This window comes from Kwoniella dendrophila, chromosome 3 (genome assembly GCF_036810415.1).
Source record: "Kwoniella dendrophila CBS 6074 chromosome 3, complete sequence".
NCBI lineage: Eukaryota > Fungi > Basidiomycota > Tremellomycetes > Tremellales > Cryptococcaceae > Kwoniella > Kwoniella dendrophila.
In genome coordinates, this window is record NC_089478.1 from 1015075 (window position 1) to 1030978 (window position 15904).

General features: G+C 38.1%; 8 protein-coding genes across 8 annotated transcripts; 4 read left to right on the forward strand and 4 right to left on the reverse strand.

Annotated features, from left to right (window-relative positions):
* Positions 1-241: 241 nt before the first annotated feature.
* On the reverse strand, positions 242-927 carry L201_002681 (uncharacterized protein; the record flags this gene model as incomplete). The annotated part of the gene is made up of 4 exons (XM_066218455.1): positions 242-349; positions 448-531; positions 620-759; positions 885-927. 4 exons carry the CDS (start codon positions 925-927, stop codon positions 242-244), a joined length of 375 nt encoding a protein of 124 aa, XP_066074552.1.
* Positions 928-1482: 555 nt separating this feature from the next.
* L201_002682 (40S ribosomal protein S20) lies at positions 1483-2246 on the forward strand (the record flags this gene model as incomplete). Its single annotated transcript, XM_066218456.1, has 4 exons — positions 1483-1591; positions 1846-1945; positions 2027-2126; positions 2193-2246. 4 exons carry the CDS (start codon positions 1483-1485, stop codon positions 2244-2246), a joined length of 363 nt encoding a protein of 120 aa, XP_066074553.1.
* A 358-nt stretch (positions 2247-2604) lies between these two features.
* On the reverse strand, positions 2605-4353 carry L201_002683 (uncharacterized protein; the record flags this gene model as incomplete). The annotated part of the gene is made up of 2 exons (XM_066218457.1): positions 2605-3833; positions 4056-4353. 2 exons carry the CDS (start codon positions 4351-4353, stop codon positions 2605-2607), a joined length of 1527 nt encoding a protein of 508 aa, XP_066074554.1.
* A 1191-nt stretch (positions 4354-5544) lies between these two features.
* L201_002684 (uncharacterized protein) lies at positions 5545-8204 on the forward strand (the record flags this gene model as incomplete). Its single annotated transcript, XM_066218458.1, has 10 exons — positions 5545-5599; positions 5657-5692; positions 5815-5951; positions 6026-6307; positions 6366-6450; positions 6512-7065; positions 7184-7301; positions 7371-7477; positions 7535-7715; positions 7798-8204. The coding sequence occupies 10 exons, from the start codon at positions 5545-5547 to the stop codon at positions 8202-8204; spliced, it is 1962 nt and encodes a 653-aa protein (XP_066074555.1).
* Positions 8205-8477: 273 nt separating this feature from the next.
* Positions 8478-10272, reverse strand: L201_002685 (uncharacterized protein; the record flags this gene model as incomplete). Its single annotated transcript, XM_066218459.1, has 6 exons — positions 8478-8784; positions 8858-9005; positions 9086-9178; positions 9274-9415; positions 9523-10081; positions 10169-10272. 6 exons carry the CDS (start codon positions 10270-10272, stop codon positions 8478-8480), a joined length of 1353 nt encoding a protein of 450 aa, XP_066074556.1.
* Positions 10273-10564: 292 nt separating this feature from the next.
* L201_002686 (uncharacterized protein) lies at positions 10565-11828 on the forward strand (the record flags this gene model as incomplete). Its single annotated transcript, XM_066218460.1, has 5 exons — positions 10565-10695; positions 10756-10796; positions 10865-10954; positions 11015-11334; positions 11448-11828. 5 exons carry the CDS (start codon positions 10565-10567, stop codon positions 11826-11828), a joined length of 963 nt encoding a protein of 320 aa, XP_066074557.1.
* A 234-nt stretch (positions 11829-12062) lies between these two features.
* On the reverse strand, positions 12063-13726 carry L201_002687 (tRNA pseudouridine(55) synthase; the record flags this gene model as incomplete). Its single annotated transcript, XM_066218461.1, has 5 exons — positions 12063-13017; positions 13095-13249; positions 13305-13360; positions 13418-13600; positions 13654-13726. 5 exons carry the CDS (start codon positions 13724-13726, stop codon positions 12063-12065), a joined length of 1422 nt encoding a protein of 473 aa, XP_066074558.1.
* A 412-nt stretch (positions 13727-14138) lies between these two features.
* On the forward strand, positions 14139-15586 carry L201_002688 (uncharacterized protein; the record flags this gene model as incomplete). The annotated part of the gene is made up of 6 exons (XM_066218462.1): positions 14139-14314; positions 14372-14453; positions 14514-14784; positions 14844-14889; positions 14953-15167; positions 15237-15586. 6 exons carry the CDS (start codon positions 14139-14141, stop codon positions 15584-15586), a joined length of 1140 nt encoding a protein of 379 aa, XP_066074559.1.
* Between the last annotated feature and the right edge of the window lie 318 nt (positions 15587-15904).

Sequence of the window (15904 nt, forward strand, 5' to 3'; positions counted from 1 at the left end):
TGTCGAGAATTTTTGGTGACAATATATGCGCTACACTATGATACAGTGCACGATTGCCAGAATTTTTCAGTATCTAGCAACAATGCATTTGAGTATTCAAAAGAGGGAAAAATAAAGCCTATTCATTACAACATAATTCTATGGTTGAGCTCATTCGAAACTGCTCCGCTCCTGCTCTTTCAGGTCAAACGTCTCTCTTTGTCTTGCTTGATCTCCTCACGTTCTTCTGCTCCCAGTATATCTATCGTCCAACTTCATGTTCAGCTAACAACATATTAGGTATACCATTTGATATTGGATATACGTGTCCACATCCTCTACATGTCATATTGCCTTCTTCGACATGCATCTGTGTTTGGTTGATATTTCGTTTTAGTCAGTAAAAATGTCCAGAAGCTCTATCACGACTGGTCCAACATTATAGAGATGAGAAAAAGTGAAACTTACCTCCATCAAAACATGATGTAAAGCTTTTAATTGATCTTCAGACCATTGTTCAGGCATTTGTTCAGGTAAAGTTTCATCACCAAGCTATTTTAATGACCAGAACGTAGTTAGTAAACCGATTTGTATTGTGAGAGCTGTATCCTTAGCTTGACCGCGGAATTAACAAACTTACAGATCTCGCTGTATCCACTAAAGCTGACCAATCTAATTTAGGTAAAAATCTTTGTATGAAATCTAAATTTTCTGGTGCAGGTCTAATTACTAATTCAACTTCTGAAAATGCTAGTGGGAAATTATCTTTTGTGCAGTTTTCTAAAACAGGGGAAAAAAAGAAATAGAAAAGTATTTGATCAATATTTCATGCAAAATCATCGATGATCCTTCACTGCGTATATTTCAGACCATCAAAACATAGAACACATATTTGCACAACTCACTAACATGACAAGCTAACATATTATGAGTTATTAATCTGACCATCTTGAACTTTCTAACTTCCTTTCTCGTTTGATCAAAATTAGTATGAAGGGGGAGTTATGTATTTGCTAGGTGATAAGTAGCGTGATGCTCTTAGTTTATAGGTAGGTTTCACTTTCTTGAAACTATTTGACTTAGCTATCATCATCATTCTCAACATTTTCAGATTTCTTCGGGTCTATGATCCTTCGCAAAATAATCTTTGATGAATACGTAAACAAACATGAAAGAGCGGAACCAAAATAGCAAAATCACTTGTCAGAAGCGAGAACTTCAACCCCGCCACATCGTCAAAAGCCTTTTAATAAAAGAACAAAACGCCGTAAAATGCCGCTGTCGACCAAAATTATCGTTTTCACCTCATTTCACTTTGTTGCGCAGACGACGAACAACAGCAAGGAACCTCCCCGAGGAATCGTTTCGATGAAAACATTCTGATAAGTATACTTTTTTGTCTGTTTTTCCTTTTTTTCTCTCCAGTCAGTCACCGCTATCTACCTCATCATCATCAGTAGACAAGTCGCTGTCTCTATACCAAAAAATCAACTCTAATCCAAAATGGCCGAATTCAAAGATGATCTCGAAAAAACCGGTGGTGCTTCTGCTGCTAAAATCCACAAAATTAGAATCACTTTAACTTCTAGAAACGTTAAACCTTTAGAGAAATGTGAGTGTTTTTGAGTTGGAATTCAAAAATTATTTTATGGAGTAATATAAAGACGGAATATCAGGATGGCATTTCGAAGACAATTGAAAAGGATGTATCAAAAAAAGTCATTACTTTTCCATATGGAGGGCGTTCGTACGCATCAGGTTGTTGAAACGAAACCCTGTCAGACTGGAGGTCTATGTATTGGATAGATTAGAAACGAACATCTTATAACGAGAATACCTGCTTATATCCCCTTTGTCACTTCACAGTCTCTACTGATCTCGTCAACAGAGCTAAAGACAAAGATCTCAAAGTTAAAGGTCCAGTAAGACTTCCTACCAAAGTCCTTAAACACACCACCAGAAAATCGTAAGTTTCAGTAGTACAAATTACGAACAATCAGATCATCCATCGTACGAATACAATGGCTAATCATATGATTTCCCATAGACCATGTGGTGAAGGTTCAAAAACCTGGGATAGATACGAAATGAGAATCCACAAAAGATTAATTGACCTCAACTCATCAGCTGATGTTGTCAAACAAATCGTAAGTTGGCCAAACAAATTTGAACTCCATTTTGGTGCTAATCATGCGATCTTAACCTTCTTGTAGACCTCAATCTCCCTCGAACCTGGAGTTGAAGTCGAAGTTACCATTGCTGCTTAAGCGATGTGCTTTTTGACTAACACCATTTAGGAGTCGGTAGTTTGTATATAGGTTCTCACGTATGCATTCTGCTATCTCTGTCATTTAACCTTCTGAGGCCTCGATGCTGCTGCACAATCCCTTACAGGCGAACTTCAATCTGGAAAATGCCTTACGAGGACGTAAGCTAAGCAGAACGATATATCGCTATTCCGTATCATCAGAATCGGTTAAGTCGATTAATTCATGCCTATATACAAATCCTACCTGCTATCGTTTACATTTATCTATCGAGCATTTATTGCTATTTGAGAATCTAGCATTTGGTATAACTATTCTTAACATATGCTAAAACTGTTTTAGTTGTTATCAATAAATTTTATGCCTTAATAAGATTCAACAGTCTATCCACTCTTTCAGCTTCTCTTATACCACTTATGACAGCTCCAGCTACTGAACCTCTATGTTCCATTTCAGTATGTTCACCTGCAAAACCTAATTTACCTTTCCATAAAGGTCTTGACAATTCTTTGAAATCCATTGGCGATCTTTTATTATCTTCACTTATGACTGTTGGTGTTGTAGTTGCGCCAAAAGAATATTCATCAGTTAACCAATTCGTAATTTCTCCATTTATAGGTTCATTTGGTTTTGTTGATGGTTCGAAACGTTTAACCAAGTAATTATGGAATCCTTTTACAATATCTTCTTTTGAATGACCACCTTTCAACAGTAATTTAGCTGGTGTTTCTGATAGGTAGGTAAGTAAGAGAGGTTTGGTTAAAGGTAAACTACCTGAAGCGTAATTAGCTACTACTAAAGTAGATGACGAAAATATTTCTTCAATCGTGGAATTCGCATTTGGCTGTTTATTATTTAAAGGTAATAAAGTATATGAACCTATAGTCGAAGAATTAGGCCACCAAGCTTGATCATATTTAAGTAGTAATTTTTCTAGAATACCAACGTTTGTACCTTTGATAATCTCTTTCAGGTTTGAAGGTAATTCAGGTTTAAAGAAATCATTTGATAAATTCTTCAATACACCTAAAGGTATAGTTGAAATCACAGTTTTTGCATCATATTTTGATCCGCTTTCTGTAGTGACTTGAACTCCATCAGTTGAATCACTGATATCTTGTACATTCGATGATAATTTAACTTGTACATTGTCTTTTGATGAATCCAAAACTTTTTGTATTAATGATTGATAACCATTTTCAGGTGCTGCGTCTGAACCAGCAAAAGAAGTTGTAGTTTCCCATCCTGACCATTTTAATGAAACTTTTTCTAATTTTAATCCTAATGGAATTTCTAAAGTTCTAGCTAATCCTTCTAAAGTTTCTTTATCAATATCATTGGAACCAGTGGCCGTGATTGAGATATTGTCATTTTCAGTTGGATTAGCAGGTGAAGTTGAATCTATGTTGGTATTTGATGGGTTCGATGATGGTTTAGAGTCAGTTTTGAACAATCGTGATGAATTTGAGAATAATGCAGAAGCTAATGACTCTGTTGAGGATGGTGATGGATGAGGTAGCTTGAATGCTTCTTGAGCAGATGATAGTGAAGCTCGTAATGATGCTGCTTTCTCTTTTGATAGGGGTCCTGTTACAAGTATATAGAGAGTTTGTCAGTAGTGGGCTTAAGGTATATGTCTACCGCCGGCATATACTAAGACCACCCCACCACCCGCCCTATCCAATCTAGTATGCCCCCATCCCACCCCTAGCTGCCAAAGGTAGTATATGCCCACTACCCGCCCTATCCAATATTATATGCCCCCATCCCACCCCTCGCAGCCGCGATAACTCTAAACAGTCTACTCACCATTCTTCCCATATATAACCCCTTCTAATGGTTTAGGTAAATGTACATTTACATTTAAATCTTTTGCTATTTTACCTGTTGGATTACCTTCTTTATATCCATGTATCCAACTACAACCTAAATCAATTTTAATATCATTCTCTTTATCATCTATATATGTTTTAGCTCTACCACCAATTCTATCTCTAGCTTCTAAAATCAATACTTTGTATCCCTTTTCACTCAATCTTTGAGCTGCTATTGAACCTGACCATCCTGCACCGATTATTATTGTATCATATATTTGTGAATCTGACATCTTGTTTACTGTGGTTGTATTGATATATCTTTTTGCCAAAGAAAGACTACTTTTAAGCATTCCACTTTCCAAGAAGGCAAGATTGTTCAAACCCCTTAAGATATGTTTAGCTAAATCATATATAGGATTGATACGATGATGTGCTGCGTTATACGACCTAACTATACAACACCGGTATCTAGTCCGCTGCTGGATATACGATGCATGAAAGTGGAGGAATTACATAAACAATCGGTCCGAACTCGGTATAATACATACATGTCTACCTGCCACAAATCGGATTTACAGCTTACTAATGGAATACTTGACGGGATATCTCCGTAACCACAGATCTCAACTGTCGATGTCATCACTTAATTGAGCTTTACTGCATTTTCTCTTGTTTTCGTTCTTTTTGCTTTTTGCTAACAACCAAGTTTAGTAGTGACTGATACAAGCATCCTGCTGTTAACCCTTTACCCTGAATTTATCATTGCACTTGTCATCATCCTATCGCGCTCGCTCGGCAATATCTTATACCTTAATCCTATTATCATTGTACTAAGCAGACTGGAGACGCAAGATATCAAACATTATACATTGTCACCATGACAAATTAGACGGACGGCAGCTTCAGCTACAAGTCACGAAGAGAAAAGGGTTACACACAGACCTCGCCACCTGGTTGAGGTGGATCAACACGATATTTTAGTGCCCTTAATTGGATCAACTCAAAAAAGCCGGAAAGTCGCGACATAGCTTCTTTTTTTCGGATTCCATATCCAAAACGTCAACATTACATATTCGACAATCCAACCTTCGTCTACTGCCACCTGAGCCTTGACACAACACAAGAACAAGACATCCAACGTCAATCTACCTGCATTCAACTTGTGATTTAAAGAAGCTATCAAGCTTATTTCAAAACGCGACTTTGTGGTATCACCTGTTATCACCTGAATTATCCTTATCAACACCTCCACTTCCGGTGTCAACCGCTTCATTGCAAGTCAACAATATATCATTGGGAGACTCTTTTGTGATTAGAACGTCAACAAGTACCTAGACATCGATAGCACCAGGATCCTAGTAGGGAGGAGCTGAAAGCATAATCTCCTCCCTCTTGTACCATACCTTCCTCAAATCATCTTCCTTCCCCACCTTCCTCCCCACTTTGTTCACTCACGTGATCAATAATATCGAGATATCAATATGACTGTTACTCAGCGGAGAGTAAGGAATGATGCTAAATCGGATGAGAGACCAGGTAAGCTGACTCGTTCTTGATAATCAGTTAGCTTAGCTTGCTAACGTATACTTTTAGTCACTGAGCCAGGTATAAAGTACACTTGTGATTTTTGTAAGTATCGAACATATCCTCCATCCTTACGTTCTCCAAGTCGTATGGATCTGATAAATCCTCGCCTTTATATTCTCGGGCCAACACCGAATGAGTTTATCGCTGATTCACTGCACTTACAGGCTCTGTCGATGTTACCCATACAGTACGGATAAAATGTGCTATGAAAGAATGTGAGGAAGTAGACTTGTGTCCAAGTTGTTTTTGTGAAGGAAAAGAGGGTTTGCGGCATAAGGCGTGGCATGATTACAAAGTAGTGGTAAGTTTTTCCTGGATAATGCCATACAGTCTCTCGTAGGTGGTGACTGATAATGATCGTTCTGTGATGCCTAGGAACAACATTCTCAACCTATATTTTCCCCTGATTGGGGTGCCGACGAAGAACTCCTGTTGGTTTCTGGATTAATATCAAACGGTCTAGGAAATTGGCTAGAAGTAGCACAGCATGTTGGGACAAGGACGAAAGAGGAATGTGAAAAACACTACTTGGAGGTTTATCTTAGTGTCGGTCCTGATGGAAAAGATGTCAAGGACGAGGAAGTCAAGAATGAGGTAGATGCTACAGAATCACTGGAAACGGAAGGTGAACGCAAGAGACGTCGACCATTCATGCCTGTAAGATACAATATATTTCGTCAACATCTTGGGCAATGTGCTGATGATACGTCTTCAGCCTATGGACAAAGAATATAATGTAGATCCAGATGAGTTCCAAGCTAGAAAGAAAGCTAGAATAGAGGAAATGCGTAAACCTCATGGTAAGCTCATAAAGAAATGATGTTGACTTCACTGGCGGAAGCTGACGGAATCCAATCATAGCTTTACCACCTCCGAATGCTGCTCCTTTGGTATCTGCTCCAACTAATCATGAAGTAGCAGGATTCATGCCTGGCAGATTGGAATTTGAGCATGAAGTGGATAACGAAGCTGAGATGGCGGTGAAAGATATGGAATTTGCATTAGTTTATAAATATGGTGGTGATGTACAACCCGAAGCTAAAGTGACTAAACCGCCAGATGAAGAAGAAGAAGAAGAAGAAGAAGAAGATGGCGAAGAAGGTGATGGAGAAGAAGGTAAAGCAAAATCGCAAGAAACTGTAAAGAAAGAAGACAATGATGAAGAAAACGTAAATATTAAAGATGAAGCAGAAGTTGAACAGCCTGAAGCGGGACCTTCATCATCGCCAAGCAAAGAAACCACGAAGAAAGGTAAGGGGAAAGCTAAAGCTGAAGACCCTCCGTTGCCTGATCTGGAGGATGAAGATGAATTAGAAGTCAAATTGGCCATGTTAGATATCTATTTCTCCAAATTAGATAAACGATTGGATGCAAAGGAGATTCTGTTTGATAGGGGTTTAACGGAGCATAAAAAGGTGAGTATATATTTGGATCGAAACAAATACCCTACTACCTGATGTCGAATGAACCGCATTCCAACCTCACAATTAACAAACTGAATAAGCGCTAATCACTATACTTGCATGACTATAGATACAAGCGGCTGAACGCAAACGTCCAAAAGAGGAAAGGGAGTTGATACAGCGGTACAAGGTGTTTGCTAAATTCCAGACGGCGCAAGATTTCGAGGTTTTCATCGAAGGTTTAATATGTGCGTGAAGCTGTTTGCTTTGACTTACCCCGATTTGGCAGGTTTAGCTGACCTTTTTGGTGCATGTAGATGAGCAAAATCTTCGGAAGAGAATAACAGAACTACAAGAGTATCGTCGTATGGGTATAACGACCAACGCTGAGGCTGAAGCTTATGATAATGCGAAAGCTGCAAGGGTAAGCTTGAGAACTTGCTACAACAGCACGGCAAGCTGACTGATACATCCTACCTAGGCTGGGTATCGCCCAATTGTACAGAGAGACAGACCGGATATACCGATCACAGGTGCTCGTATCAATGCTGGACAACATCGTTTCTTACATGGCGGTATGGGTACACCTCCACCCGGTCAAGATCCTAAAAGTAGAGAACCGACTCCTAAAGTCATACCAATTAACGTTGGAAGGAAACCCCGTAAGTTGTTTCTTCAATCGGGGCTTCGATGATTTGAACGATCAGAATAAATCTAACGTATAATTTGGTTTCTTTCTGTTAGCACCACCACTCAATCTGGCCAATGCGGCTTCATTAGACCTACTTTCCATCGAAGAACAATCATTATGTTCGTCATTACGCATATTACCTAAACCATATTTAGCAATTAAAGAAATGTATATAAGAGAAAATGAAAGAAGACATGGTTTATTGAAAAGAAGAGATGCAAGAAGAATGTTAAAGATTGATGTAAACAAATCAGGTAAAATATTTGATTTTTTAGTTTCAATTGGTATTTTAAGTCTAAAATATGATCCGAATCAAAATCAAAATCATTCTGGCAATAATCATATTTATTATGGTAATGGTCAAGACAAAACAACAACAACATCATTTGAGAATATCGATTTGAACAGTATTGGGTTAAATGGGATGTTGGTTGATGAAATTAGGTTGAATGGAGCTTAAAAACTCAACAATAGTATACCGTCATCAACATACGATTTTTGATCTTGAGGGAACCCCAATATCGAATTTGTTGGAAGAGAGGACAACAAAAAAAACTTTAACGATAATCAGATAATCTATCCGAGAGTATTTTATTCTCCAAGTTGTATGCATTTAGTCGTGAATTAGTCATAAATGAATTCCTCTTCACAATTCGTCTCCCATTGTACAAATAGTTCTGAACGAATTCAGAAATGATGATGTCTCCTTCGTCGGTCCAATGACTGATTACTACTAGACATACTTACCAATCCAAATTTCAGTTTCACCTTCTTCTTCTGCACCTTTGATCCTATCTACCAAGACCATCTGTATGTTTTCTTGTTTTAGCATTTCCCATAAATCCCTCTCTGCGAGATCACGTTGTTTATAGGCTAATACTAGAATAGGATTTATATCTCTTTTCCTCTTCTTCGTCACAATATCTTCATCATCTTGACTAACGCTGATAGTCCGTATTTCTCCTAAAGGATTTAATAAGGAAGTAATAGTACGTAGTAAAGAGGGGAAAGCCGAGGTATTATACGTAACATCTGCAGCACTGTTATCTTGCAGTGCGTTAGTGTATTTGGACGGATAAAATATTCATGATGAGCACCTTAATCCTTACTCACATGATTAGCTCTGGCCAAGATTCCGATACATATGAAGGTAATTCTTGATCCCAATCTAAAACTTTAGCATCGATCTGAATAGAACCATCTTCTGAGTTTTCCAAGGAATTGAATAATAAATTCTCAGTCATTAGAGGTATAGCTGATTCTGAATATGGTTTACATAAATTTCGTCAGTTTCGGCATTACTATACATTGTTAACGAGAAAACCTGATTGAATGACATACCTAAATCAGTTGTGACGACATTCCGTTGCAACTTAGGTAAATAGCGTTTTAGGGCTAACGATAATGCTATTGAAACAAGACCTGTGCCGCTTCCTATATGAATAGAAACGGTGGAAATAGGAGCAATTTAGCTGAGAGTAAAGGTATGATCGATGAAATCAAAGCATGGCGATAATGAGAAAACATACCTAATTCCAGTATATCCAACTTATTTTGGCTCCGTATCAAATTTATTACTTCATTAGCTAGGTTGTGATCATGATCAAATTGATTCTCAGGAAGATATTTCCAAAACCATGAAGATAACGCTAAGCCTGAATCCCAAATTTTCTGGTGAAAGAGACAACATAAATATCAGTATGAGCGTTATTTAGACTGCACTTTGTGAATGAGGTATGGCATTGAATTGGGATTTAATAAGGTAACTTCAAACTCACTTTATCTAGATCAAAACTAGTTTGCTCAATAATCCTCAACATACTTTCCACATTGTCGTTATCCACTTTTACTTGTTTAGGTAAAGTGAAATCTCTTGTTATTCTACCTTGTTTTGGTCCATCATCTTTTTCTTTTTCTTTACCCTTACCTTTCCCATTATCTTTCTTACTATTATCATGTTTTTCCTTGCTTTTGGTATTTTTACCATTTATACCTTTCATTACGCCATTACTAAAAATTTCAGGTCGAATAATATTTATACCTTCACTCCAAACTCCTAAGACTCCTACATCATCTTCTTCGCATAAACTTAATAAACTTGATGAAGGTCCTGCTTTCTTGTTTGAGGCATCTTTAGTTCGAGGAGAATCTGAACAAAATAAACCTAATCTCCACGAATCACCTATCTGGATCTTTGTCGGTAAAGGTATTGAAATTGGTTTATATGTACTTTGAGGTGGACTGAATACAGTCAATTCTTGTGGTGGACTTATAGTCGATGTTATAGGTGATATTTTTTGCCATACATATTGGATCGTTGTAGGTTCATAGCGTAATCTTACAAACAGCGAATACCTCGATCAGCCATGATAAGACTTACTTGGTTATTTACAATGGGATATGGATTTGTATTCTCAGACTCACTCAGTCCTCAGATCGTTTGCTACTTGAGGTGTGATTGTGATTTCTTTAGTTGTTGAATTTACCGATACTGGAGGTGGTCTTAAAAAGGATATATACCAATACATGATCCCCTTTCTTAGTGTCTAGAGCTTCTTTCACTTTATTCACTTGGATTATAAGCTGTTGGAAGCTTTGAAGTTACTTTTGATCTTGGTACTTTCACTTTATGTACATTAGCACAATCGATGTATAATAGTGAGACAAGGTAAAAAGTTGGAAACTCTGGAAAATTGTCTGTCAACAAATTCTCGGTAGTAATTACAACCGAACCGAGCTAAATCTGAACACCGAATTCTTTATCTTTCTTGCCTTTCTGCTTCATTTGTATGTTTGTCCTGTATGGAGGCAAGTACCTCGATGCCTCTTGTCGACTATGATTCGTCTTCCTCAGAGGATGAGCTTCAAGTGAGCAGGAACGGTGGCAGCAGAAGACGAACTACTTTAAAGTCTGTCGATGTAGCTCAAGCGATACAACGTCCTGCAAAGAGGTAAGTTTGGATAATTAGACAATAACGCTTTAAATCGCTAATTATCCTCCAAATTAACAGACAGAAGACTTTACCTTCTCTTCCTGATACATTTGAATCAGGTCTGTACAAACATATACCAAAGTTTGAAGCCATTTTGATTGAGCTGATTTATTTTGTGTATTGCCAGGACCAAAAGATGATTCATCATTGCATCAAGGTAGAAAGCGTACCAGACGATACGTCGATGGTGAATACAATGCTCATGTTTATTTATCATGTAAATTACACCAGATTTATTCGTTTGCTATCTAGCATTATAGCTAATCGTAATTTTTAGTGGATTTACCTACATCAATGCGCAGGGTATCAGAAGATATCTTATCAGAACTTCAAGATGAAATACCTGGACATAAAATTCATTCGTTACTATCAAACTTGCACATATCATTAACGCATCCACTACCATTACGTCGCCATCAAATCGAATCATTCAGAAATCAATTATCAAATTGCCTTAGATCACAGTCATCGAATTTCAAACTAAGTTTTGCAAGTGATTTGAAAGTCTACTATAATCGTTCACAAAATAATGATGCAGAAGAAGGTAGTGGAGGTAGAGCTTTTTTAGCTCTACGTGTTGGAGCAGGTGCAAAAGAAGTAAGCAACTGATTTTCGTGATATGGTTACCCCTCTGGCTTTTTCTCAGAAGAAGAGTAAGAGTGGTAGTGTAATGCAAATAAGCTGAAAGCTGATTTAAACGATCATTTTAGTTGAATGAGATATTAGATAAGATCATTCATCCTTTACTAGGGGTAATACATCTACCTACATATCATGAGAATCCGGAATTTCATACTTCCTTCGGATGGACTTTACTCGATCCTTCTACAGTTTCAACTTCAATCGGTCAAAAAGAAAGTAAGGTGGAGTTACCTTTGAACAAAGAAATACAGGAAGAAGATACCCTTGAATCACCTGTCAAAGGATCAAAGCTAGCTCGGCCTTTCTCAGATGATCTCCTCGAAAGAATCAACAACAAATTTGCGAAAGACATAATAAAAAAACAGCCGAAAGGTGGATGGGAAATCGATACTGTGAATTTCAAAGTAGCTAAAGAAATTCATATCCTGAAACTAGGAAATCAATTATGATGTACAATGGTAATTATGCACCTAATATCTTGATGCATAATACGCTGTGTCGTCTATATCGTGAGGCACAGATGTCCCAGAGGTCCCCATTGGCCTAATATCTCGTCACGATGCAGCGAAAGCTGCATATGAAAAAATGAATCCTCGCAGAAACATTACATCGTTGCCATATTGATTGATCCTGTTCCACCTGAGATCGATCTATTGTCCAATATCTAATCGTTTGATCGTTGTTTAGTATCTATCATGACCTCCATTCATAGGTACAGGAACGGAGACGAATCTTCTCAGAACTTCCGTTTCCCATTCTTTTAATTCTGCTCCATATCTTCTTTGTTTTATAGCATCTTGTGACCAATTCATATGAATCTCTTCAGCTGTTAAACCTGACATTATATCTTGTTCTTTGTCATCTTTTTCTTTTTGTAACATTACTTCTCTTTCTTTTATTGCTCTTTCCCATACTGACCACGGTATTGATCCACCTGTTGGACCTGAATTATCACTGATAGTTTTCTCTTTGACGTCAGATTGCATTTCTAAATCTTTAGGTGTAATTTCCGTTTCGGAAGATACAGATTCTCTGTTTTCTTCGTTTTGAGCGGAACCAGAAACTTCCGATAAAGCTTTTTCATCACCATATAAAGAAAATTCACCTTGTCTAGTTCTAGTTAGTTTGACCACATGTGCACCACAGCCTAAAGCTACACCTATATCATGCACAATTGATCTAACATATGTACCTGATGAAACTGTCATTTTAACTGTAAACGTTGGTGGTCTTAATCCATTTATAGGTGAAATTTCCGGGTAATCAGGTTTTTCTAAATCTGGTACGAATGACTCTTTACTCTCTCCTTCTTTTTTTATCGTTTCTGTTGTATTTGTATTGCCAGCCTCTTCTTCATTTATTTCTGTTTGCTTTTGTTTGTCTTTGGAAGAAGGTTCAGTACCAGCTTTTGAAACTATATCAGTTAATTTTCTAAATACAACTTTTTCATCTTCCGATAATCTCTTTTCTGGCCATCTGTATTCATGTCCCCCATCTCCAGGTTCAATTGATGCAGGTTTGAAATCAATTAATTCAATTGATACTTGACATTTACGTGTTGGTATCGGTCTAGGTAATGGTTTTGATTCTCTTGCATATTCATATAATGGTTTACCGTCCATTTTTAATGCTGAAAATCTATCATGCTTAATCAATTAGCATAACTGCTAGAAAACGATGATACAGTCCGGTCTATTCGACAAGGGTACACTTACATCGGCGGCACCTGATCTATTTCTCCTCTAAATCTGTCTAACACCTTTTCTATGTCCTCCCTTGTAACATGTTCCCATGAAGCGGTTGATAATACTGGATCATCAGAATCCATGGATGTCGTTATGCATCCTAGTAATCCGATACTTTCATACTCCTATGTCCTACAGATAAGTCATTGCGTTTGACTCCGTGGTAGCTGGCCAACTCACTTTTGAGCATTCCAAAAACTTGTTCAAATGCTTCGTACCTCTGTTGACACCAATAACTAAACCAAAAGTCAGCTAAAGCTAAAGATTTTCATATTCTATGACCATCAGCTTACCTAGTACACCATCAGCCAAAGGATCCAACGTTCCACCTTGACCAATTTTTAACCCTTGAGCAGTTGTATTCTTCTTTTTCCTATATTGACCTTGCGCATGTCTCCTTCGTTCGGGATCATCAAATAATTTGGAGTCAAGTAAAAGAGAAGTGATAGAGTCTATAACTTTCATGCTTCGTTCTGCTGTCAGCCAGAGTACTCAAGCTCGCTCTGTACCATCTAGCTAACTCACGAACTTGGCCCCGAGGGTTTGGCAACTGGAAATAAACCATTAAGAGGTAACGGAGGCATCGAAGATGCTTTTGGCATTTTGACGGGTGACAAAATTCCTGTAGAGCGTAATAAGCCGCCTAAAGGTCGGCGAACAAGTGGAGTCGTTTTGTTGGTAGCACTGAGCTTATCAGCGCTGAATTATTGATGCTAACGTTTTCAGAAAAGTATTTACTGAAGAGAAAGTTAATCGAGAAGCAAAATACTTTGTATGCAATCTAATCCACCACCAAATTTAAGATACCGGGCTTTCAACTTTTTAGGTATACAAATTCCAGTAGCTTACGTAATATTACGCGGTAACTAAACCTAAGTAGGAGGTAAAGAGGTTAGCGGGATACGATGATAGATGATCATTCTTCATCGCTATTAACCTTTCTTTGTCTCTGCCTGTCTGAAACTATCCGCTCATTTTAGTCACCTGGACTCCACAAGAATAAACAGCAGGAAGATGGCTGTTCCTTCATCCTCAAAAGCGCATGTGAAGCATTTCAAGCCATATTTCACTCCGGTAGAGGTAGAGAAACTATCCGCAAAACAAAGAGGAAAGTTGAGTGTATCTAGAGAAGAAAAGTTAAGACAACAGGCTTGTGGGTTCATTGATGCTGTAGGAGTCAGATGCGGCTTGTGAGTAAGAATTCACTTCTGTAAGAGGATCTCAAGCTCATATCCTCTTATGAATAGTCCAAGAAGAACGATAGCTACCGCTCAGACGCTGTATATGCGATTTCACCTCTTCTTTCCTTATAAGGATTTTAACTATGTTGTAAGCTATCAAGTTGATATTTATCTGCTCAATTAGCTAATCGTTACTATCTCTTTGTAGGAAGTAGCCCTTTCAACTCTGTACGTATCGTCAAAACTCCACGATACTATTAAAAAACCGAGAGAAATCATCCTTGCATCCTTCCCCATACGATATCCCAACTTAGTAAGAAAGGGTACGATAGATGTAGCTACGGCAGAGGCGAATGGCTTGGAACATGAAAGAAAACGTGTTTTGGCTTGTGAGAGATTAGTGTTGGAGACTATGGGTTTCAAGTTTGGTGTAGAAACTGGATTGAGAGGCGTTATAAAGATAGGAAAGAAATTGGGTTGTAAGCTCTCCCATCACTGACTAACATGGGACATAGGCTGATATCACATATATTTTCAGTGGGTAAAGAGCTATGTCAAACTGCTTGGAGAGTGGCTGTAGACTGGTAAGGTAGCTCTACCTGTAAATTTTGCGGTATTTTGCCTTACTTACAAACTATTTGTTGTAGTCATCGCACACAAGCTCCTTTATCCTTTCCTCCGCATATCATAGCTCTTGGCTCGATATATACCGCTTCACTGCTATTGGCAGAAACAACTAAGTTGCCTACCAACGGTATCGATCATTCAGATGACATCATGACTGCAGATAAAGTGGTTCGACTACTCAGCCACGAGGGCTCTTGGGAAAAGGAATTATCAGCTTCTGCAGGCCATGTCGACGGTAAGCTTACCATCTACCAATGATCTGTTCATCGGATAAAGCGGGAAACAACTCATACGAATTTTTCAGACATTGCCCATCATCTCATTGATTTATACACGACGATTCTTTCGACACTACCGGATAATCAACCAAACATACATACGCCTTCTCCCGTTTCGCCTAAAGAGCCGAATCCATCCACAACTCAATCAGTAAATACAACAACTTCCTCTCCTACAGCTTTTCCATTACCGTTATTTTGGAATTCACAGACCTTGACTGAACTCAAAATCCAGCTGAGGAATAGCAGACCAGGTGGACCTTCAGTCCATGTTGGATGGTCTGCTAGTGGAATTGAAGTACAGTCTGAAAACGGAGAAGAAGCAGTAGAAGGTATGGGTCAAAATGAGGGAACAATCAGGTTTTTATGGGATTAGAGTTCCATATATTCGTGACCGTCTTGACGACGTCCATAAGAAGCATAGAGCAACGCGCGTATCTATAATATACTCATTTATTACACTCATATAAATGCATATTAATGAAATATACGGGATGTTGAGACTTGTTATAAGATATAATCGGGCGAATAAAGCTTCCGAGAAAGCCGCGTTTAAAACGTCACAGCCTACTGTACATCACAACTTCAGTCAACAATAATAATCCGTGTTATATACCTGTCATCTACATCTCTATCACGTTCATTTCTACCTTGATAACAGCATCATATACATTTGTGTCGTCTTGAAGTCTCA